Source organism: Sarcophilus harrisii, chromosome 4 (assembly GCF_902635505.1).
Source record: "Sarcophilus harrisii chromosome 4, mSarHar1.11, whole genome shotgun sequence".
Taxonomy (NCBI): Eukaryota; Metazoa; Chordata; class Mammalia; order Dasyuromorphia; family Dasyuridae; genus Sarcophilus; species Sarcophilus harrisii.
This window is the reverse complement of record NC_045429.1, coordinates 202,628,605-202,655,183: the sequence shown is the minus strand read 5'-3', so window position 1 is coordinate 202,655,183 and position 26,579 is coordinate 202,628,605. Positions and strand designations below refer to the sequence as shown.

At 31.2% G+C, this 26,579-nt stretch overlaps 1 protein-coding gene across 2 annotated transcripts in view; it reads right to left on the bottom strand.

Annotated features, from left to right (window-relative positions):
• Positions 1-26,579, bottom strand: part of ASCC3 (activating signal cointegrator 1 complex subunit 3) — a 323,207-nt gene that overhangs the window by 239,258 nt on the left and 57,370 nt on the right. For both annotated transcript variants that reach the window (XM_003769315.4, XM_023503135.2), the window contains exons 9-12: positions 22,134-22,334; positions 21,532-21,672; positions 10,992-11,156; positions 1,271-1,447 (exon numbers count right to left, since the gene is read on the bottom strand). In XM_003769315.4, the coding sequence (XP_003769363.1) occupies positions 1,271-1,447; positions 10,992-11,156; positions 21,532-21,672; positions 22,134-22,334 (684 nt within the window). The remainder of the gene's footprint in view (positions 1-1,270; positions 1,448-10,991; positions 11,157-21,531; positions 21,673-22,133; positions 22,335-26,579) is intronic.

The following is a 26,579-nucleotide window of genomic DNA, read 5'->3' as shown; positions in this document are numbered from 1 at the left end:
CATCTCTAATTTACCTTCATTTTCTCTAAACCTTTTCTCACCTATTAACAAGATGTATTTCTGTACCCAATTGTGAATATAAATATATATTCTTTTCATCTTCAACCAGTTCAGATGGGAGTGAGGCTCAAGAATAACCTACTTCTCCTCTTTCTTGTATAAACTCCTCCTTGAGCACTTTATTTATGTGAGATGTTTCCAATTCTTACTTTCCCTTCTCTCTCCACTCATGCTTTTCCAAGTAAAATGTGATCTAGTGCATTTTCTAGATTATGGTGGAGAATGCACAGTGCAGAGATGAGCTCAAATGCCTTGTCTTCATCATCTTGACTCTACCTTTTTCCAAATATATGTTATGGGCCAGAACTCTGTACTTGAAACAAGGATTCTTACAAGGTGCTAACTCAGTGGAATTGATAAGACAATGGTTATCTAGTTTAGCATGGTGATTAACAGTTCTCTAGTTCAGTACATGTACTTAGTACTTAATATAATTCTACAAGATTGACACCTATGATAATATAATTATAGTAGAGCATATAAACTGGAACAAACTCAGCCAAACAGATTCATTTTATCTCCCACCTTTGTGGTGGCTGGAGGCTGGAGCACAAGTTCTCAGACTAAGACAGACTTCAAGACAAAGACTGTTGTGGGAGTCCTCCTGCATCCCCCACAGAAAACAAGACACAATCTGGAGGACCTCGAGAAAGCTAGCCCAGGCCCCAGGGAAGGAAACTAGACTTTGAAGGAGATAATAAAAATTTGCACTTTATCCCTGGCTATTCTTGTGGTGATGCTGAAATGAAGACTGCTCCAAGACTTCCAGAAAATCAACCAGAACACTACAAATATATTTTAGTGGTTTATTAGTAAGTAATCATAAATTCCTTAAGCCACAGATTTCACTAGCTTATATGTATATATTTCTTAATTATGTCAAATTTATAAATGCCTAATTATATCAAACTTATGAACAGTACAATATGTGGATTCTGAGGAAATAAAACCAACAATTCAAAAAGAATTTGCAAAAGTGAATAGCAAGAGATTGGCAGAAATTAGAATATTTATTAGTGGAATTGCTCTTAAGAGTTACATAAAGGCAAACTACTATCTTTTGGGGATGCTTCAGAAAATGCCAAAGGTTCAAAAAAATGACATTAATAATTTCATGTAATGCAATTTTAGGGATTAAAGTCTTTGCTATTAATGTAACTTGTAACCAAATATTGCATGAAAAATTAAACTGTTCACAGTGAACATTTACCTTATTTGTTGTCTTAATTCCCAAAAATGTCTGTCCAAGAGGTACTGGCCTAAAACGGCCATCAAAATAGAAAAGTCCAATATAAGGATTGACATGCAAAAAAGTAGCAACATCAAGGTAGTTGGGTAATGTAGCAGAAAGTCCCAAAATCCTTATCATGCTCTGTGTAGATTCAACCTATATGAATGAAAAACACACATGATAAATGTGAAGCCTTACACTTGGGTGCCAGAAATCAATTTCACAAGTACAAAGATGGGGGGGGGGGGGGGGGGGGGGGGGGGTTAGAGGGTAGTTCATCTCATGATATGGGAAGGTTATATGGAAGGTAATATAATTATATGGCAACAGTGCAATATGGCAAACAAAGAAAGCTAATGTGATTTTTATGCTATATATACAGTCTAGATATGTCTAGGATTACAAAAATTATCATATAATACCCTGAAGAGACCCCACTGGTAAATATGTGTAGTTCTGAAGACCACTTGAGAAAGGATATTGAAAAGCAGAACAGTATCTAAAAAATGGCTACCAGAATGAGAATTAGTCAAAAGAACATGCCACATAAGGATTAGTTGAAAGAATGAAGAACGTATAGCCTGGGAAGAGTAGAGAGGTAAAACCTGACAATTTCCTTCAAGTACGTGAAAGAGAGATTAAAATGTTTTTGGGTCCCAAAGGGAAGAACTAGCATCAGCGGAACAAGTCAGATTTAGGAATAACTTGGGAAAATCTTCCTAACACTTAGAGAGAATGCACTCCATATGGAGTGGAATGGAAAGAATTTGTAGGTTTTCCCTCACTAAAGACCTTGAAACAAAGGATATTTAACCAATTTATTTCAAATCAACAAATAAATTTTAAGGTCCAAAAAGCTAGATGCTGAGGATGAAAAGAAAAAAAGAAAAGAGCCTTATCCTTAAGGTCTGACATGAGAAGAAATGTACACATAGCTAAGTAAATACAAAAGATACAAAGTTTAGTATTTATTTTTTAAAATCAAAAATAGTTATAAATCAGTAATATTTAGAGAAATGCAAACTAAAGTAACTTTAAAATCCCACCTCATACCCATCAGATTGGCAAAGTAGACAGTAAAAGGAAAATAAATACTGTAGGGGCTAGGAAAAGACCAATATAACAAGGCAAACTCCAAATATACATAATATATAAATATGTACATGTATGTGAATGTACACACATATTTATAAACATAGGTGGATATATACAAAACAGAATAACTGGACAATGGATTCATTTTGTTTTGAGGGTCTGAAAAGAAAAGACTAAAAATGAAAATACTATTATATTTGGGGCTTAAAAATGAAGTGAGAAGAACCAAGAAAACAAGTAACTAAAATTTCAAACTCTGAAAATTTTACGAATTATGAAAAATTCAATGACTAACTACAACTAATAATGAAGCATTATCATGTAACACATTACATAGTCTGAAAGAGAATTAATAGAATCGAGGCACAAAAAGAAGAACATTTTTGAATATAATACTGTACAGATATGTTTTGCTATATTACATTTATTTATTATAAAGCGCAAGTAGCATGAAATGGTGATTCATGGTTTTCCCTGTCCGAATTATCTTCTCCCTCCAATCTATTCTCCATTCACCATAAAAAGTGATTTTTCCTAAAACTAGGTTTGACTATGCTAGCCCTTACTTGATAAATTCAACTTAAAGACATGTTATTTAAAGGTCCTCTCAGTATAGCTCCTTCACACTTTTGTAGTTTTATACTCTACTCTTCACTCTATGTACTCTACAATGAAGTTATTTTAGCTAATTAGAGTCTCACACCTGATATGCATATTCCATCAGTCTTTCTTTGCATGGGCTGTCCTTACCTCGAATGATCTTCCCATCACTTGTACCTCATAAAATGCCTGATGCTTTCTCCTTTCAAATTATCTTTTACTCATTCTGTGTATATCTTGTATGTTTCTATTTAATGATATTTTGTTTGCTCTATTAGTACATAACGTCCATTAGAGCAAGGACTAGTTTTGCCTTGGGGAAAGGAGGGAAGGGACCCCACTGTACAGTACCTGGCACATAGAAAGCAATTAACATGTGTGTTACACTGTCTGTTATTGTACTTGAATACCTAGGCTTGAATTATTTTTTATTTATTTTAGTAGAAAGGTATTTTTAAGGCATTTATTCTCTGTGCACTATTATAATAAGCTCTTTGGGTACAAATACACAAAATGAGAGCTATACCTGCTCTCAAGGTATTAACATTCTGTAACACACATAGGAGAATTCACTTGTAGGGAGGCAACTAAAATAATCCCTCTAATAGTTTTGTTGAATCTTCCATCTACAAAGCTATGGCATACTTATTTATTTGTGGACTCTATTTAACTACTTATACTGAACATTAAATTTTTTAAAGTATTGGGCACATAAGCAAATGTGAAAAGTGTCTTTCCATTTTTCCACTCCTACAGTTTTGGACTCAAGGGACTCTAATCTCAAATATAGGCTCCATACCTTTCTGCCTCCAGAGTTTATCTTTCTCCCTAGAAGAAATAAAACAGCAAATGCTTTGATATTTATCAAAGGAAATAGCAATATCAATGTTTTAGCATCTACATGGAAGACAGACTGGAATGGGAGAAACTAGAGGAAAGGAGGAAAATTAAGATGACTTCAAGATTACAAACCTGAATGGAAGGATAGATGGGTTCTAAGTCAGTTATCACAATATGTATAGCAAAAATGAATGATAACTTACATTACTATCCCTATAAAATTATCTTATCAATACTCAAAGGATAAAGAGCAAAATATGTTCTTTAAAATAACCTTTATCTTAAAGAGAAAATCACTACTCAAAGATTTTAAGGAACTAAAACAGAAAGCTTCCCCTAAAGGTAAATGTCTTAACAAATTATGGCACATTAATGTAATAAAATACAACTTCATAAGAAATGACAAAACATGTAATTTCTGAGAAATCTGAATTTTATGAAGCAATGCAAAGTGAAATAAAAGACACTAGGAAAACAATTTATCCTACAAAAATTATATTGTAAAAATGAACAATATTTAAAAAAAAATAACTAATTCTAATCTATGCAATAATCAAGCACAATTTCAGATCTGTAATGATGAAGAATTCTATCAATCTCCTGACTGAGAGGTGATGGACTAAATGTGCAAAATGAGATATATAATTTTCCATGGTCGATATAGGAATTTTTATCACTTGGCTTTGTATATCTAAAAGTTTTTAGTTTTCCTTTTTTCCCCCACTGAATTGGGAGGAATTGCAAAGTAAAAATATTTTAATAATTATTAAATTAAAAAAGAACATAAAATAATCAACTGGATAGACTGTGAACATGCTATTATTATAGCAACTGCCTGAAATCAAAGTCTCAATACAATGACCAATTCAGCACTTTTTCATACTTTTTCATATTACTGTTTTTTCCATTTTCTTTTTCTTTTTCCAATGTGCAAATTTATTTGTTGTTCTAAATGGAAATTTGTCATTTATTTATACTTATATAAATTTAACATTTATGTCTGTTTGTTGAATATATGCCACATGCCTGGTTAGGTACAGAGGGCAGCACTTTAAAATATCTGAAAGAACAAACAGATTTGAACATTGTACACAAAGCACTTAAAGAAAATTTAAGAGGCAAAGAACTGGAGAATCAAAATTTAAAAGCATAAGTTCGGCAGAACTTCAGGGAATACTGATACTGGAGTAAAAAGCAATTAACAAATTTCTTAGAAGGATGTTAAGGAAAAAACCTGAGTGCTGAACAATGGACATATAAACTAGGTCTACAAAAAGCAATACTTTTTATTCAAGAAATACATCTAATTTAGAATGGCAAATCTGTGGCAAAAAGCCACAGATAATTTTTTAAAAGATTAAGCCTAATAATTTAAAATAGTTAGAGTGGCCTCTTGGCTAGTTTTTATTTATCATATGAACCTTACCATTATCAATCACATCACTATTCCACAAAAGTTTGTTTTTTTTTTCAGATATAGCTAATAAATTGTTTTGTTAGCTGGACATCAATGGCTAAATCACAGTAAATTATAGCAAAATGCAAAAATGAACATTGTGACAATGATAGAATTACAACCTTTTTTGCAAAAGCAGAAGAAATCTTAAAATATTTAAGCAGATCTTAATAACTATAAAATAGAAAAAATCTCCAACTTAGCTAAAAAATTTATTGTATCCTTTGAAACCTATTAAAAATCAACCATTCATCATGCATTTTTAAAGAACTGACTGTGGTAAGCACTGTCCTAATGATTAGAACAAAAGTGAAATACTTCTAACCCTCAGGAGATTATAACCTAATGAATTACATAATTCTGCTATTGTAAGGTTATGTTATTGTTGCAACTATGTAACATTAGCTATCAAATAGAAGTTATTTTAAAAATTCTTCTAATGTTAAATCAATAATATCCTGAAAGAGAATAGATTTTCTACTAAAAGTCAACTTACATCATGGAAATAAAAATTGGGGAAAAAAAAAAAAGACATAATGTGTCTTTCACTATGTGTCAGTATTTTTATCATAAACTTTTATTTTTGTATATTAGTTATTCAGGCATAAATTCTTAGATGTAATGCAAAAATACATAAAATAATGACACAAAAAATATGACATTGGTTTTCAGAGTCCAAAGACAATGCAAAGTTTTGTAAGGGATTTTAATTAATGAAGAAGACTTATTTGGTCCTTTTAAATTGACAACAGTCAATTTAATAATACAACAGTCCTGAAATCAGCTCAGTCCTAAAATTTGAATTAACTTCAATTTGAGTTAACTGGCACTTTCCCCATGTGTTCTACTTTAACCTCTCTGAAATATAGATAATGCCTAAAACATTTAAACTACAAGTACAGAAACTTTCAAAATCCTATGGATTCCATACTATACTAGGAGTGTCTATATCCTGTGTGAAAATGACATTGTGCTGAACACAATACTTTCATCTACTGGATAGTTATCATCAAAATACTAATTCATTTTAATTTTAAAAAAGACTTAATAGTTTTATAAAAACACTAAATTCTATTTTGCCCAGAATTACATTATAAAATCAGATGTTTATCCAAATGTCCCACTTTCCCTGTTCTCTGTAATTACACAACCCATAAAAAAAGGTATCTTGCCTCCAATATAGTAAAATGTGTATGTAACCAAGAAATATTTTAAACATATATTCCAAGGAAAATCAAAAGTATGAAAAATAATGAAAGAAAAAATTAATAGCATTTATTTTTAAAACATGTAACCATATAATTAAAACTGCAAAATGAAAATATCAAATCTGAAAATGCCTGAACCTTACCTGTCGTGTCAAACTATAATACAGTGGGGAAAAAACAACAACACTATCCTTAATTTTTCTGAAACTTGAGTCCATTTCAAATTATATTAACATTTCTAATTTGATTTCCAAGATAATATCTTTTGGTCTTAGAATGTGCCTTTCCAAGGCTTGTGAGACTGGCCAAATTTTGACTAAAATACATGTGATACTGGTTGAGGTACTACAAATTTGGTTTTAGACCAATCAGCCAAATGGTAAGTTTTGAAACTTCCTAACACTTACTACACAACCCTGTTTAAATCACTTAACACCTCTAAGATTCAGCAAATGTGGGGTTTGGATTTCATAACCTTGACGGCCTCTTCAATCACTAAAGCTAAGACTTAATATCTCATAACTTATTTTCCCTTTTTTCTATGTCTCAGATTAAAGTGATTAATACCTGTGCAGTGATAGCAAGACAAAATGATCACTGTTCAGCAATTGTTGATAAAGAAGTAAGAATTAGAGGGTAATGGAAAAAAGAGGTTTTGTTCATTCTAATTCTTCACAGATGTTTGTTTATTAAATTAAGTAAAATCTCTCCCAAACATTCCTTTTTTATATATAGAATGTTGACAACAGAACTCCTTATGCCATGATGTATAATCATTCCCCTTCTCCCATGTTTACCTCAACAAAATATAACAAAATATGAACTCCAGCCTCCCTGAAGAGCAGCTTTTAGATCAGTCTTTCCAATGGAAAAGACATTTATAATGCAATGTGCAAAGCACTAGGATGCAAAGACAAAAGTGAAATGAAACACTTAAAACTTAGTCCAGCACAGAATAAAAGTTTAATAATAAGTTAGAATGATGACTGATATTGTGTAGTATAGAAGACTAAATATCAAGGACAACTCCAAGGTTATGAATCTTAATGACTGGAAGGTAATGTGGTACATTCTATAGAAATGGGGGATGAGGGATAGAGTGAAAGGAAAAAAAAAAATTTTTAAGCTTGCTGTGACTGAAATGCTGTGGCAGGACTAGACAAACTATGACTGCTATGATTTATTGCATAATGTCTAGTCTATGGTTATGATGCTTCCTATTATTCATATAGAGACTATATTAAGTAGAATTTTTGTTCTTGACACTTTGTAAGAGAATTGATATTGCTTGGCAGAAAACATACTGCATCAACAAATTTATATATACCTGTTGATAGGGGAGACATCACCTGTCTATCCATTCTACCTTCTCCCAAGTATTAGAATCTTTAAATATTCAAAATTTTGCTCCCCTACAAAACACATGCCTTGTCTCTTTCCCAAAATCTAGGCTATCACTCACACAAAGAATCTCAGAAGAAAGCAGTAAAACAGTCTGTACCAAAATTCCCTTCTGGGAGAAGACATTCATAAGCCATTCTGGCAATAATGAAGTAATTTAAAGATAAAGAGAGCTCCTTTAGAATACTTAAACCCATCCTAATTATTATTATTCATATCATGAAATTTTAATTATTTCCTATTATTCTTTCCTTGTACCCCTGAACTCACAGTGTTAAGGAGCTCCCTGAACTTGTTTTCTTGAGTTGTTCTACTTTATAGAAATGAAGGCTTCTCTTTCATAACAATGATCTTTTACAACTGAATTCTACTAAACTCACTTCTCTTGAAATAGTCAGCTACAAGCATGGCTCTGGTCACTCTAGCCCGAACTGACAAATTGTGCAGCTAAGACTCTTACAGATAAACAGAACATTCTCTTTCTATGGCCAAAGGTTGTCAAGCCCTCCACTTCACTTTTTCTTTTTTCTTCCCTTGTCATTCCTATTTGAGAGGACATTGCCCTCTACTACTCCCAAGAGACCTTCCCTTTTGCTGTATCCCATAAATATCCGAGGTTCTGTTATCACAAGTTCCTTAGTATGTAACAAATTATCACATGCACGTCTTTCTCTTATAATAAATCAAGTTACTACCCATGTCTTGTGGAGTTGTGACTTTTCACACAACTAGTAAAATGTTCCTTTGTCTCTAAATATTATGACTTTATAAGTAATAGTTAAGCTGATCTATTTTCCATTTCTGTGCCTTTGCCCAAAATGTTCTCCAAGTCTGGAAAACCTTCCCTTTTTTTTTAACCTTGATCCCTAGATAAATTAGCAGGTACTTAATTACTACTTGCTGATAAGAATTCCTAGCTCCCCACCAGATTCAGGCCAAGTGCAACCTTCTACAAAGGACATTCTAGATTATCCCAAATGTTAATTTATCTTCAATCTCTACCCACAATTAAACTCAATCAATTTGTACACAAACCTCAGCTCCATCCCCATTCAAATATAGTGATCTTTGTAGACACTTAGTATTGCTATCTAGTAGACACTTAATACTTGCTTGTTAAAATGAATTATTTAATAGACTTTCTCTTATGCACTAAAATTCAAGATATACAAAAACACTTAATTTCTTTTTCCCTTTTGTGAACTTATTACAATTCAACGTTCTTTGGTATTACTACATTCTTTATAAATGCCCAATATTTCTACTATATTATACCTTTTAAGTGAGTTAGCTTGAGAAACTAACAACCACTAATAACATGTTTCTGCTGTTTAAGTTGCAAATAACTGACCTAAAAACAAACTTTTAAAATAAACCTTGAAATCTATGGATGCATGTGCAGTTTCCCTATATAAACTAATGTGGATTTTGACACAGTTTTCATGAGGCTTTCTATCAGTGTCTGAAAACGTATTAAAAATTATCTAGATGAATTTTAATTTAAAGATAGTCTACAGAATACAATAGCTTGAATATAACTTTCATTTGAAATCATTTTCAAGAAAACCAAAAGCATAATCTCATGCTATTTAACAGGTCCCTTGTTTCATATGCAATTAAATCCATTTTACATAGATTGATATATTAAGCCACTGAATTTCATAAGGAGAATAACAAATAAGTGAAAAGAGCAAAACTTGTTTTTCATATACCATAACAGCATAGGAATACTTTGTAACATTTAGAAGATAAAAAACTTTTTTTTCAAATTTTTTTTTTAATCCATAAAAATCTGTCTTCTTTCCTTTCTAGCTCTTTCTCCTCCATCTCCATTAAGAAAGCAAGAAAAAAAATCATTCGTTGGCAATGGAAGAAAAACAAAACCCTCTTACAAATATATATAGTTAAACTCCCAAAATATTTATGTTAAAAAAAAATCTCGATCTGCACTGAGTGTATCACTTCTCATCACCTAACTTAGATGGGTAAGATGTTTCATTATGAATACTCTTATGTGGTGGTCCTTGCCCATTATGTTCAGCAGAGTTATTAAACCTTTCAAAATAATTTGTCTTTACAGTATTGCTGCTACTAAATAATTTTTTAACCATATTCTGTTCGATTCATTTTGTATCAGTTCATATAAGATTTCCTAGGTTTCTCTAAAACCATTCCCTCTACCATTTCTCATAATACAATAGTATTCCTATCAAATTTATATAACATAATTTGTTCAGTCTTCCTAAGTGATGGGAATCAATTGAGATTTCCAAATTTTTGCCAATGCAAAGTTCCTATAATTACTTTTATATAAATGATCTGTCCATATTCTTTGATCACTTTTGTCTAGTGAACTATAAGGATAGGCTGGGTCAAAGAGTATGTACACTTTTAGGGCATAATTCTAAATTACTTTTCAGAATGAATGAATCATTCCAACAGCAGCACATTAAAGTATGTGTTTCCTGAAAGATCCTCTAGCATTTATTTTTTTTGGCAACTTTACCAATCTAAAAGATATAAGGAGGGTCCCTGAGGTTGTTTTATTTTGCAGTTTCCTAGTTGGCAATCTGGAGCATTTTTTTCATATGGCTGTCAACAGCTTTTTTGGGGGCTATTTATGGCTTGTACTTCTCCTGAAACATTCATATTCACATTATTTGAATATTTACAAAAAAGGAGACTGTCTCTCTTCTTATAAATTTGAACTAGGAGGGTCATTTTTTTTAAAAAATTATATAACAAACTTCTATTTTGCCAAATCAATATTTTGTTATATAATTTGAATTTTGCATCATCTCCCTTAGATGATGAAAAATAATTAGAAAATGATAAAAAATATACTTAGAAAACAGGGGAAAGAGATTCACATTAGATAAATAGAAAATATTTTTGTATTTCATTATAATAAAAGGCTATATATTAATATTTTCTTGCTTATAAAATGCTACTTATTAATATTTTCTTCCAATATACAAGATGCACCCATTTGTAGCAAAGGAAGTTACCTATCAGTGCAACTGACAACAGATCCATTTAAAACAATCTAAATTATTCAATTGCCCAAATAAACTTCTGAAATGAAATAACATACTCTTACCTGTCGTAAGGTTCGTGCAACCAGACTTTCCAATACAGGTCCTCTATCTTCATGCAACAGATGAACTTCATCAAGAATTAGGAGCTTTACAAGCTGGGAAAGGGCTACATCTCCAACACTCTTTCTTGTTACTACATCCCATTTTTCAGGTGTAGTAACAAGCATCTATAAAGAAATGGGAAAAAATTCAATTAAGGGGAAGAACAATTCACATTAACCTGTAGCAAACACTTTCTTAGTATTTTCACTGAATAGCATTCTGTCACCCATAATTCAGTAATAATGGCTACTATTAAATGAAACCTAATACCTATGAGAAATAAATTCAGTATATGTTAAAATGTCTTTATATTTTAGAGACATACAAATGTACTATATTTATCCTTTGAACAATATCAAATTCTAAAGAACTTAAAAACAAAAATGTATTCCTAGTCTCCATATTTAGATACAAAATTAACCCTAAAAAGAAGGTTTTTTTTCCCATCTCTAGAATATCATAACACTATAGCTTTGGGAATGTTGACATCTTAGGTAAGTCAAAATACAATTTCACTACCTGACAAAGAAATCAAAATAACTGCCATATTAAAAACATTTACTTGCTATCACATTAAGCAAAAAATTTGAAAAAAAAAATAAAAGAATCCATTTCAAATTCCATTAATAATCCATTAATTATATATATTACTTCAGGGAGTTGGGGTTTCACTGCATATAAGCTATCCTTTAGAATTTTAGACCTGATTATTGAATAGATTATTGAAGACAATATATTGGAATATATTGTTGGAATATATACTGGAATATATTGTTACAAAAGAGTCTTATTCCTAAAATACATACACACTATGCATGAACTATTTATATTGCAGAACAAAATGCATTTCAAAGAACCACTGATTAAATGCTTAACCTCTGCCACTGATAAAACTGTAAAAAAGAAGAAAATGAAAAATATCAAAGATACTTTTCAAAGATAAGTGTCAAAGCTAAATAATTAAGATAAAATTGATTCATAAAAACTATGATAGGCCTTAAACTAATGTATTTGCCTTCTGAATGATGTTATGTGAAATATAACTCAGACTAAAGTCTGAGGATAAAGCAAAGATGTCTATTTTTGCCATTGTTATTTAATAAAGATCCTAAAATGACACCTATAACTAATCTTCCCCAAAAAAAATATATAGAAGAGTAGAGCATTTTGCATTTGTTATTTAATTTGATCACATCGCTGTGAATTAGATTTTATGGGCATTATCCTCATTTTTACAATGAGGAAACAAAGACTTGACTTTAGTAACTGATACATGTTTAAACAGCTAGTAAAGTATTTGAAATGGAATATAATTTACTGTCATGGGAGTATACAATATACAGTATGTATCAATATACAATTTACTCTGCCATGGGAGTTATATCATATCCATATTTGCATTAGATCATATACTATATGAATATATCCATAATGAACTATGCCAGTAAGATCACAAGGGTAAGAATAAATTTCTTTAAGTAGAATGTTGTAACTCTGCTCTATTTACCACAATTGTGTAGCATTAATGACATTTAAATAAAAACTTTTAATAAAAACTACGTAATATAATGCTATATTTATTCTTTTCTCTGAAACAAATTACAACTACAAAACCACATATTTCATCATAGAGTGATAGACAGATAAAAATCAACTTAACAAAGTAAGGATGGGGGGTGAGGGTGGTGAGGAGAAGAATGTGGGCAGGGAAGTGACAATTACAGGAAGATTCCTGAAAAAGATTATTTCACAGAGATTTCTTAAATTAGATCCTCCATTTAGAATTAGAAAATGTAAATTAGGTCTTCCATATAGTAGGAAGAAAAAATAAATTTAAAAAATTTAATACCTGTGGTATCTTACTTTGCAGGGAAACTAAAATAACATATAAAAGAGGAGGGAAATAAGTAAAAAAATAAAGTTTAAAAAAAAAAGTTACCTAGTTGAGGTAGTAACATTTTGTGACATTCCATTGTAAAACTATTCATTCAAAAGATACTAAACTATCACTATCAATAATATTCTATAAATAAATAATTCTATCACCAATAACTATAAGATCCAACGTCACTTGGACAGTTGTACTGTTTCTAACACAGAAAAACCAAAGTATATCACTACATCAAAGATAGACTGATTCTTTTTATACCAATAGTTAGGTGGTGCCATGATTTGAGGTCAGGAAGACCTGAGTTCAAGTCTAATCTCAAATACTTAATAGCTATATCACTTGACCTTAGTTTGGTTCATCTATCTCAACTAAAAATTGGGAATAATAACAAATACCTAACTCACAAGGTTGTTGTGAGGATCAAAGGAGATAACACTTGTAAAGCATTTAGCAAAGTGTCCGACATACAGCAGATCATTAATAAAATGCTTGTTCCCTTTCCCCTTCCTGAACTACAATGATTTTCTAAAAAAGATTGTTCAAGAGAAATATAAGTGAATAAATGATTTTTTAAAATGTGTTAAATTCCTACTAGGTAAAAAGTACTGTATTAAGCAGTTAGGAAAGAAATACCCAAACAAGGTGGGTCCTGTATCCTAAGAATTCACATTCTAATAGACAAAATATATAGAAAATCTAGGAGAAAATCATTATATATATGGGGTCTATATTTGTAATAATATTATGTTTAAGAATAACACCAAGAGAACAATTAAACTGATATTAAAAACACAGTTTTAAAAAGTAATTTCTAGGTCATATTGGAATTAACATAAGTTTCACATTTAATAGCTACAGTTGTAGATGAGACAGGATAGTTTATATGCTTTGCAAAATCCAGGTCTACATATAAGACATACAAATTTCATTCAACCTATAAAATTAAGCAATCCCAAATACATAACTGAAAGATTAAATCTACAATTTCATACTGGTTTATGATGCTAATGTTCCCACTCATCATGAATAGACTACCCTCTTGACAAACCAGTGTTACTTCTGATGCCAATAACTCTCTTAAACATATCTAAAAATGTTCACTAAATACCTGACTCTGGAGATGCTATGATTAATATATACATATTAGTATCTCTGCTCTCCTCCTTTACATTTAAAAAGTTTCTTTCCTCTGCTCTCAATTTGCCTGAATTTGTGCACAAGACATATAGCATTAAGATTTCTAAAGTACGATCTATTTATATTTAGGTCAAGAATGACAGTTTTCAATATATGACTAATAAAAATTAATCATTTAAATACAAAAAAAACTAGCAATAGTAGTTCTTTTTAATCATCTTGTTGGTTTTTATTTATGGTAATGATAGTTAAGAATTTATATTTTCTTTTATTTCTTAATTTATTTTTGCTGGGGCAACTGGGGTTAAGTGACTCACGGTCACACAACTAGGAAGTGTTACGTGTCTGAGGCCACATTTGAACTCGGGTCCTATTGACGTTATAAAACACTAAAAGACTGACAACTTTTATATATATATATATATATATATATATATACACACACAGATATATACATCTGTACAGATGGTTCTCCTTACCAATTAAACTTTTCTAGCTTCCTGTCAACTTGACAGTTCAAGGGGAATTTCTGTAGTGAAGTGTGGCAAAAACCAGGTTGAACTTGAGTTCAGAAAGATTTGGACTCTAATTCCATTTCAAATACTTTACTAGCTGTTTAAACATGTATCAGTTACTAAAGTCAAGTCTTTGTTTCCTCATTGTAAAAATGAGGATAATGCCCATAAAATCTAATTCACAGCGATGTGATCAAATTAAATAACAAATGCAAAATGCTCTACTCTTCTATATATGTTTTTTGGGGGAAGGTTAGTTATAGGTGTCATTTTAGGATCTTTATTAAATAACAATGGCAAAAATAGACATCTTTGCTTTATCCTCAGACTTTAGTGGGAAACTCTCTGTTGTCTTTTTATTAGAGATGATAGTTCTTAGTTTTTAATTGATATTAATTAGAAAAGCCAATTTATTCCGAAGCTTTCTGGTGTTTTTATATTTTTTTTACACTTCCATTTTTAAAGACTGGGTCTCCCTATCTAACCCAGGCTAAAAGTATAGGCCATATTACACTACTGAATAGCACAGGAGCTTTTCTCTGCTTTGCTCCTAACTTGGGCCAAGTCATCCTTTCTATCTTTTTCCACTTTTAACTCCTTTCCATCCAAGAAATTTTTATGGAACCTTAGGTATATAGATATATCAAATAGATATAGAAATGTAGCAATCAAACATAATAATAAACCATAATTTTATAACACCCACCTTCAGATATGAGACCCCATATGGGGTTGTGACCCACAGTTTAAGAAGATGGGCCTTAGACTACTTGATATCCCCCTCTCACAGGGATTTACTATACAGATTCTGAATTTATAGATACCTAACTGGCTAAGGCCACAAGTGATATCAGGTACAGAATGTTCAAGTCAAAATAAAAAATCTTTAGGCATCACTCAAGTCTATATTAGTTAGTGTACTGTTATCCCTTCCACATCACAGAGGTTAGGAGAAGAAAGAACCCCTCTGATCTAGAAAATCCATTTCAAATTTTCAGTCCTCCTTTCAAACCAGAGGAGAAGTATGAATTATTTTGGCATTAAAAGATAAAATATATGGAAATTAGGCAATACTATACATTCATTATATGCATTTCTGAATTTCTAAACTTTTTTTGCGTCATCTATTGGCCTTTGCATGTTGTTTTTGGCTTCCACAAAACTCCTCTCAAATTCCAATTTAATTCCTCATGCCAACCAACAATATACTGAAATCATGATGGGGAAAGCCATGACATGGATGATGACTACAATTCATATTCATTTTAAGTAAGTCAATCAAAAAATTTTTCATTTGTAAATGTCAAGTATTTACATGATAAACTTATAGGGATATATAAGAATGTAAAAACTATCTTCAAAAATAATGTTTTAAATTGCTTTACAATTGTAGCCTAATTTATAGCCATAGGAAATGAGGGACATGAAACAGATCAGAAAATACTCAAACAAATCTAATAAAGAGGAAAAACTAATAGAACTTTTTTTAACCCAGCAATTCTTTCAAATGAACTATCTCTCTGCAAAGAACTACTATTCAACAAATCCAGCAGTGATTCTGAAATTTTTAGAGCTAAGTCAAAGATAATTGATATTTTCTGAATATTTTAAAATTATAGTTGGAGAAAGGATCTCACATCATATATCATTTGCATTAACAATAAAGACTGCTCTTTACGTTTTAAAATTTATGATATCTTTTTGAGATACAAGGAAATACAACACAATTATATAGTATTTTTTAAATTTGTGGATTTTGTCTGTAACATTTTAAAGTAATTTACCACAGCAATTCAACTTTACAAATAAAAGAGAAAAGCAATAGCTAGCACTAGAGATGTTATAATCAAAGTATTTTTTAGCTTTTTATTTAAATTATAAATTATTATTAAATCATTTATTAATAAAATGAGACTCCTTAAAAGAATATCAGGCAATATATGTAATAAACTGCCATCATTCACAATAATGTAAAATACCACTTGTGTTTATCTGGGATTGTTTAAATATATTGATTATATTTATTAGATCTATCAGTTTGCAAACTAACATTTTTCATTTAATATTTTCTCATTGTTTCAAAACTTTCTAATTAATATTTTAGTTATTAGTGTTTGCATATTGAACTAACAAAATGTGTGTTAACAAATATGCAGGTCTGAATATGAATGGCAATCATTAGTATGCTAGAAAATAAAAATCATTAGAAAAATAATTTATAAAATTGCATCAAAGATATGACATCTTTTTTCAATTCTTATCTTTTTTACACTCCCTGAAGCATGTGACATTGCTAACTAGCCTTCCTCCTGAGTACTTCTAATACTAAAAATCCAAATATGACAACATTTTTATCCCAAATTTCATCAGTCATCTTGTAGTGTCTTCTAGAGCCTACTACAAGTCAAGTACTCTGCTAAGCACAGAAAAGACAAAGAAAGGCAAAAAATAATCACTGACTATAAGGAGCTCACAGTGTTGGGGGGGAATGAGTGTTGGAGGAAAAGACTCAAAATGCAAAAGAATTAGGTATAAATAAGCTGTATAAAGGTAAAATAAGATCAACTGAGAAAAGGCCCTAGAATTTAAAGATTTGGGAAAGGCTTCCAATAGAAAATGTGATTTTAACTGGGACTCTAAAAAAGTGAAGGAGACCAGGAGGTACAGATAAAAAAGGAGAACATTACATCTATGAAGAACAGCCACGGAAAAAGGCTCAAATCAAAGAGGAAGTGTCTTGTTTGAGAAATATTCAAGGGGAAAAGGTGTCTTATCAGGATATTGAGATTACAAATGAACAAATATTTTAAATCTATAATTTATCAAAAAGCAAGTAGGATGTAATTGAACTGTGGAAGTTCTGTCCTTCCAACTGCTTGTTTGATTCAGCAGCAGGTGATATCCATGGGTTTATTCAAACCACCTTAGTATAATAAACAATAAATATTTCTTTCTTGTAGAGGGCTGAAACTCTTGAGCCGATGCACTGAGGTCAGGACAGCCGAGCACTTGAGGGTTACTATCCATTGGACAATACTCTACGGGCATATGCTTGAAAAATAGCCCTTCCCACTATCTTGTGCTGGCTCAATGATTGGTGTATACAGAGGATTGTAGGAGGGACTAGGGAGTGGAATAAGACTAGCAGAGTCACTTGGTGGTGGACAAGGAAGGAGGTTGCGGAGATCCTACTTCCATCTCCTTCATTTCTACCCCTAAAGACAAGAATAAAGACTAAGGACTTTTGCTTATCCTGACTCCGGCTGATTCTAAGGTATCCTGGGTGCGGTCATCACACTTTCTAATTTATATAACTATGATTTTGATTAATAGTTCAGCCAAAGCACAATTAATTTCCCTTACATAATTTATACATTAAATCTTTAAGTTTGTATTTGAATTCATGAAATGAAAAAATCAAAACTCACAAAACTCAAATAAACAAAAAAGACTATTTAGATAAAAATTTTAATTTAAAATAAGTGAAAAAAAAGTATAATATTCAGGAAAAATAATACTGGAGTAACCATGGGAATTACAAAATACTTAGGCACCAAAAGCAGTTAAAATTAACTGGTTTTGACATTCTATAGACTAAACTAGATATATTTCACAGAATTTGAGATGTGGAAAAGCCTCAGAAGCCATTTAATTCAATCCATACAAGAAGAAAAATTCACTATATTCCCAACTAGTGATTCAATGTCTGTTTCTATACCTCCAAAGAATCTATTACTACTTTAGGTAAGCCATTCCAAGTAGAAAACCCTCACATTGTTAAGTTTCAATTTGCCTTTTATGAACTTCTATTAGGTTACTAGAAAAATTCTAATTCTTCCTCTACATAAAACTATTTGACGCTTGAAAATAGCAATACTTGTTCCTTACAATCCTCTCTTCTCAATACTAAACATACCTAGTTCTTTCAACTCTCTTGTCATAAATGTTAAGCTCTTCACCATGCTAACTGTGTTCCTCTAGACCAGTAGTTTTCAAACTTTTTGATCTCCCAACCCTTTTATCCTCTTTGTTTCAGGAGTAACTGGTAGATTCTTTAAATTTCTATTTTGCTCTCTGATTCTAGATAGTGTTCCTTTATGATTTCTTGAAATATGTTTGGGCTTTTTTTGGGGGGAAAGGGAGGCTTAGAAGAAATGGAAGACTTTTTAGATAATCTACTGATTCTTAAATTATTTCTCCTTGATCTTTTTTCCAGGTCAGTTTTTTTTTTTTAATTAAATATTTCATATTTTCTTCTACTTTCTCCCTCATTCTTCTGAATTTGTTTTATTGTTTTCTGATGTTTTGTGGAGTCATTAGCTTCTATCTAATTCTAATTTGTAAAGAATTATTTTCTTCGGTTGTGAATGTGTTAATTCTCTTGGCAAAAAAAAAAAATTACATAGCTCTCATTTCTTTTCTAAATTTTCCTCTATTGATTTTATTTGACTTTAATTTTTGTGTATGTGAGCTTTTAAAAAATATATTTCCTTAATTCTTTTAGAAATTCATGTTCGGCTTATAACTTCAAATTTTCCTTGTAGCCTTGCTTTGTAGATGTTTTCAAGTTTTTGTCCTCTTCTGTATTTGTGTCCTGAGATTCCCTGTTGCCACAGTAACTTTAATGGCTGGGTTCTTTTTTTGTTTGCTAATTTCCTCTGTCTACTTTGGACTTTATGTTAGTGCTGGGTTCTGCTCACTTCTAGGAGTGAGGAGGGGAACTCATAGAAGAATGTCTGCCATGAGTTTCTGTCCTTTGTGTTTAATTAAGTTTAATTAATTATATTGATTTAGCCTATTAAATTTCTAGTGCTTCCAGAGTAGTATAATCTAAGGAAAGATCTATTCCTTGCTGTTTACAATGCTTGCTCCATCTAAACCAATCCTTTCCCTTAGAACTGTGACCCAAGACTGAGTAATGGGCAACAACGCTGCCATTCTTGCTCCCAGTGTTCCCATAAGCATCTCTTGGTATTAAAATAATTCCTTCCAGCAGTCATTGCTATGCCACCCTGCCATTTGGGCTCTCGCTACCCTCCAGTGTTTACAAACATCTCTTCCTAGGCTTCCCTGAGCAGGAAAAATGACTCCCTAGGACTTTTTTTGGGGGGGGAGAGGGAGAACTTTCCTGATCTGGCATACTTCCTATGGTGCTGTGAAGGAGTTGAGGGAAAAAAAAAATGTACCGGCTTGATTCTATACCTGAGTTCTACTTCCCCTTCCATTCAATGTGTTTCAGAATGTTGCTTTAGTTGAAGTATATGAAAAAAAAAAAAAAAAATCTGGTTCCATACTAATACACAGTGAGAAAATGGAAGGCAAATAACATTTTAGAAGTAATATGAGTTCTGACTCATAGAGACCCTTTTTGTGATTCCCAGGGACCTGCAGACCAGACTGCAGACTACTGCTATCTGATCACTACTTTACACTTTCAAAGTTGATTTTCTATACAAATCTTCATCTTACGATCAGGCCAATTTTTTAACTTAAAAGTTAACAAAATGGCCTGAGGACTAAATCCTGATTTTTACACTTTAAAACACAAAAGAATTTTATTTTAAAACATAGTCTAAGAAGCAGCTACACCCAAAGAAAGAACACTAGGAAATGAATGTAAACTGCTTGCATTTTTGTTCTTCTTCCCGGGTTATTTATACCTTCTATATCCAATTCTCCCTGAGCAACAAGAGAACTGTTCGGTTCTGCACACATATATTGTATACAAGATCTACTGTAACCTATTTAACATGTATAGGACTACTTGCCATCTGGGGGAGGGGGTGGAGAGAGGGAGGGGAAAAATCGGAACAGAAGTGAGTGCAAGAAATAATGTAAAAATTAACCTGGCATGGGTTCTGTCAATAAAAAATTTTTTAAAAATAAAATACAAATAAAACATAGTCTACAAAAACAGCCTTCAGGAAGGATTTGGTCCTAAGCCATAGTTTCCCTACTTCTCCTCTATATTGTCAAGATTCTTCTACATTGTATCCCAAAGTGATAGGAATCCTTTTCCACTTTATGTCATCTGGAAATTTGATGAATATACCAGCAATATCTCTATCAAGATCACTGCTAAAAGTGTTAATTATCACAGAACCAATCAGAGACTGGTCCAGTATTCCACTGGAAGTCTCTTACCAAAATGACACTGAACTTCTTTAACAACTATTCTGCATCTGGCCAGTTCTGAAAAATATTTGATTATATCATCACCTAATTAATATCTTAGCATAATCCCCATAAGAATATAATGAGATACTTTTACACCCCCTCATTCTATGTTTCCTTAGTATTTATACAAGAATTGCAACATTCAATATCTTATAAATTGGCTCATATTTATCCCCTAGTTGCTATCTACTTGTATTTCTACGATCTAGAGATAAAATTATAAGTTCTATGAAGGGAAGTTTTATCTTAAATTTCTTCTAATAAACTTGTTTTTATTTTGAATGAATGAAAGTATAAGTTTTTGAAAATTTCTCAATATTTGGTTAGTTATGCTTGTATTAATTAAGCCTATATGAAACTAAGATGAGATTTTTTTCAAAGCACTATATATATTTCCTTCTTCTGCTGATGATTCCTACTGTCTCATACTAACAGCTTATTCTTTTAGTATTTCAAATAATATAAGAAAAAGTAAGCAATAATAAAAGCAAAACTGATCATTATAGATTACCGTTTCCTGGACACATACATCTGAAATTCAGTAATATGTTAAAGATACAACAAAAACAAAAGGTAGAATCTATACAGAAAAAAATAAACAGTGAGAGAGAGTTTTGTAATATAATTATTAGAAATTAGAAGAATCAAAAACTTTTAAAAGCACCAATATATTTAGGATTTACCCGATACATTTCTATATGTACTGCCCTTTCTCTTCATCACATTTGTACAATAAAAAAATAGCATTCTTTTTAAAAGATTCATATTAATTTAACATACCTGTGTTCGTAAGATTTCACCTTTGGACAACTGCATGTCACCAGTCAGCTCTTTCACTGTGATGCCCAATGGTTCCAGACGCTTGCTGAAGTAATTTGTCATTTCAGCTGCCAAAGCCTTCATTGGTGCAACATACACGATCTGTATGAAAAGGACAAAAGTTTGATAAATGAGCTAAAGCCACAACATCATTTGTTTCACAGCAACCAATACAAATCACAATTTATTGTGAAATATGATTCTAGGCACTTCAAGTGAAAAATCTTAATAGTGATATATGAAAAGTAGTTATCTTTGTTGGATAAATGTGCAGCTGTTTAGAGGACAATGGATTTTGTTTATACAGCCTCATCACTTTGAAAATTGGTTCTGCTTCAAAGCTAAATATATTTTCATAGCTTTTCACATGGGTAATAAGATTTTTCAGAACACAAGTAGGGACTGGTTTAATCTCAATAAAGTAAATCAAGCAGCATTGTTTCTATGACTTCAGCAAGTACAATATCCTTGAAAACTTCTGGATTTCATAAAATATATAAAACTTTAAAATGGGTTTTATTTTATAATTTCAAAAGTTCCCCTTAGGTTCATTAATTTCCTACCTTAAACTCATCCTTTCTGATAACACCTTGTTGAACATGTTGTCGAATTTCATGCAAGACTGTAAGCATGGCAATGTTAGTCTTCCCAGCTCCAGTGGGTGCACAAATCAGCATGTTTTCATTTGTGTTGTAAGCTGTCTCAAAGACTATTGACTGGATCCGGTTGAGTCTTTTAACTCCCTTAAAAGCCAGTTGACCAATCTGAATAAAGATATTGCCCCCCCCCAAAAAAAAAAAAACATATTGATTTCAAGGACAACATTAAAGAATTAAACAAATACATTAAACTCCTTTTTGTTAAAATAACATCACTGCTTGTTCAATCTATCAGCATCCTATTATATGTAAGTTCAAGTAGTATACTTTGCAAAGCCAGAAAAATTGTTTGCAACTGTAAAACACTGTTAATAGATTTGTGAGTTGCTTTTCACTAAATTTGAAAACTAATTGATACTAACATCCTTGTATAAATTCTAAATACATTACTATTGGACTGAAGCAATTGGAAATTTAAGAAATACACAGATTCTCTTAAAAAAGTACCATTGAACTAAATAAAGCTGAAATGAAAAGTTCTTAAAGATATTCTTCTAAGATGGTTTCTTCTTTTCTTTTTTTTATAAGAAAAGCAATCAAGTGTAGAATACACATATCTATCAGCACATGTTCATATTTAAGTTGAAGTGGTTCAGGAAGCTTAGAGAGCTAACAAAATTATTTGCAACTCTTACATATTTAAAATACATTGATGAACTGCCTTTTTTGTGATTATATTAAATGAAATCAAAATTTTTGAAATTGGAATTTTGAAGAAAATTTTTAAAAATTCAGAATTCAAAGAGTCTTTTTTTAAAAAAAGGAACCAAGTCCATAACATGCTAAAATAAGATGTCAGTAAAATATTCACAATAATTCATGTGAGCATATTAATGTTAAAAAAATCATAGATAAAAATAATGTTGAAAATTCCCATAATATCATTGGATATTAGTTTTTCAAAAGTATACCTTCCATAAGACCACTTATAAATTGTGTAAAAAAAAAGAAAAGGACAGAAAAGGCATGGCATAAGGATTGATAAGGAATATGTTACTAGACCTGGTTTCACATTTTGCCACTCTGTTCATGTTATAAAAACATGATCAGAGTGGAATCCAAAGTCAGCATATTATTCATTATCTCATACTGTCTCTTATTTGAATTATAAATAATAAACAATTTTTAATAATCTGAAATCTCTTTATGTATAACAACTAAGGGAACTATCTTATATAAGTATTCTATCATCAATGACATGAAAAAACTGAAGTCCAGAATGGTAAAGTGACAGTCAAAGTCACATAGTTAATAGGGTTCAAAGCTAAATGCTCTTTGAATTATACCATATGTCTCTTTGTAGACGATACCTTCCTTTCTTTTGTTTTGGCTGTTTTTTTTTTTTTTATTATTATGAGTCAAAACAACTGAATGTATACAATATTAAGAAACAAACTGAAAGATGATATATTAAAAAAAATTTCCATACCTTAAATTGATACTTTTCTCATTAATCCATAACTATGATAATCACAGGTAATCACTGGGCATCCCTATGTGAAAATTTTCTGGTTCTCATGAATGTAATCAAGTATGTGCTGAATGTATTAAATATCTCTAAGACTTCAGATCAGTTTGGTGTTAAAAGTAACTTTGACAGCTCTCCTCAGCTATCAACACATTTCCCATCCTACTCAGCAATATTTTATCCTAATTATGAGAGACTAATTAAAAAGTTGACCTTAGTCTTTCTTTTTAACCTTCACATAGTCTTGCAAATGTTTATCTTCCCATGCCCAAGTTCATGCAGGTAAAGTAAAATGAAAGGGAAACCATTGCTAGGTATCATGCTGCCTCTAAAAGCATGAAAAACTCCATGACTATTTTTCTAGAATCCTAACTTTATCAATAGATAATTCCATGTTTTTACCTCTTAATTTTGTTTTGACAAGAAGAAATCATTCCCCTTTTAGACCACACTACCTCCATTCTAACCTTTATTCCCATTTCCTTTCCACTGGAAAATTGTATTCGTACCCTGGAAATACTCTAGGCTCTATTATGTAAGGTCCTGCCTTACCTTGCCTACATGCAAGCCTTCCCCTAACTTTCTAGCAATTTCCAGTTCAAGACAATGCCAACATACTTCCCCATCAGCATTCTTAAGTTATTCGTGAAGAATACAAATCACTAATAGAGGAAAAAGTTTCCATACAAGGAGCCATCTCCTTTAATCCTCTCCCCCAAAATTTCATTTTTACTAGGATGATAGAGAGTATGTTGTTGATTCATTTAACAAATATATATTAAACAACTATGTGAAAAGCAAATAAGATTATTTTACTCTTTTGTGTACTATTCAAACAATGTCTTTTTTTGATAATAAATTATCAATCTTTATGATCATACATAAATCATATATTTATATACTCAGAGTACAATTATGAAAATAATATTTGTTGAGCACCCTATGCAAGCAGAAATAGACAGAAGGAATCTATCCATATAGATTACGCAAAGACTAAAGTTTATCTTCTGCTCTGAGGATTTAAAATCTAAATTATGATAAAGACCACACAGAAAAAGTGATTCTCTCTCAGGGGTGCAAATGTATTTTATTTTCAATGGCCAGACTATTACAAAAATGGTAATGGGCTTCCATTGAGAAGGAGTTCTCACCCTTTTCTGTGTGTCAAAAGGGTCTTTGGCAGTCTGGTAAAATCTATAAGCATCTCAGAATAATATTTTTAAATACATAACTAATTATAAAAAAAAACACTTCTAATGAAATTACCAAAAAAATGTTTATAATACCTCTACAGACAGTAGGTTAAGAACTCCTGCCATAAAAGAATAAGCTATAATGACTGAAGATTGAATCAGTTTGTTTAATGTTTCCAGTATACATATTGCTCCTATAGCTCCTAGGCAGTTCTATCACCTAAGAATTTATGCATGTGCCTTTTGAATAAATCAAAAAAACAAATCACAAATTAACTACTCCCAGCTTGAATAACTCCCTTTTTAGGTTTTCCTAAAATTATGTCCTTTCAACTTTAAAGGTATACTCCAATTTTGATATTCTAGGATTTAGTAAACTGATCTAGATTTAATCAAGACATGCTCTTCATGTTGTTCTAGACAACTCTTCTCTCAGTCTTCATCCTTCTTGAAAAGTCAAGTCTTTTTCAGTCTATTCTCACATGGAAATTAAACTATCTTACTTCCTTAATCATTTTAATTTCTATTCTCCAGATCATTTTCATATTATGTACATATTTTCAAATTTGTAACAGGACAAATTGTGCAGATTTATATAGTGGTAAAATTATGCTATTTCTTTTGTTCTAATATCCCTGACCCTTAAACAAGCAAATCTGCAACTTTTTATTTATTTGTAATTTTTTTATTAAAGTTTTTTAATTTTCAAAACAACAACAAAAAGAGTGAAAATACTATATTGTGATTCACACTCAGTTCCCACAGTTCTCTCTCTTTGGGTACAGATGATTCTCTTAATCACAAGACCATTGAACTGGCTTGAATCATCTTTGTTGACAGAAAGCCATATCCATCAGAATTGATCATCATACAATCTTGTTGACATGTATAAGAAAACATGGACATTATATTCAAGAAATTCCAAATCAAAACTGCCCAACTCTGTTAAATGAAGGGCCAAAGTAAAGATACAGAATCCACAAATAACTTGCTTTAAAAAGCCCCATAAAGAAACATACCAGTAATACCATAACTAAAGTCAAGTATTTATATTAAAAAAAAAAAAAAAATCAGACCATTTCTACAAGAAACAAGAGGAACTCTTGGAATATATACATTTTCCAAAGAGCAAATGAGATAATTTTATAACCAAGCATAATCTAAACTGCAAAGCTAAACATAATCATAGGAGCGGGGAGAAACAGATGAAAAAGACAACTTATAAAGCATTTCCAATTAAAAGAACAAAGCTGAACAGGATATGTGAAATGCAAAAAAAAAAAAAAAAAAATCCAAAGAAATCTAGATATGTAAATTATTTGAGCAATAAAAAGCTGTATGATATACTAGCAATATTCTAAAAGAAGAAAAGAAACTAATGTCTTTTCATAACATCAGTGTCTTTAAATAGCACAGAAGAAGAAAAAAGAGAACTCATTTTGGACTAAGATCATTTTAAGGGTTTTAAGTGAGGAAAGAGGAAAGTGTGTGTGTGTGTGTGTGTGTGTGTGGTATGTGTATATGAATAAGACAGAATATAAAGAATAAATTAGTGTAAAAAGGAAAAATAGGATACAACTTGCTCTTTTTCTCACAATTGAAGTGTGGAGAAAAGTATACAAATACTGAAGAGAAAGTGGAGATAGGTAGTGAAACTCCTTATTTGAAACATAGGAGAGTTGAACAAAT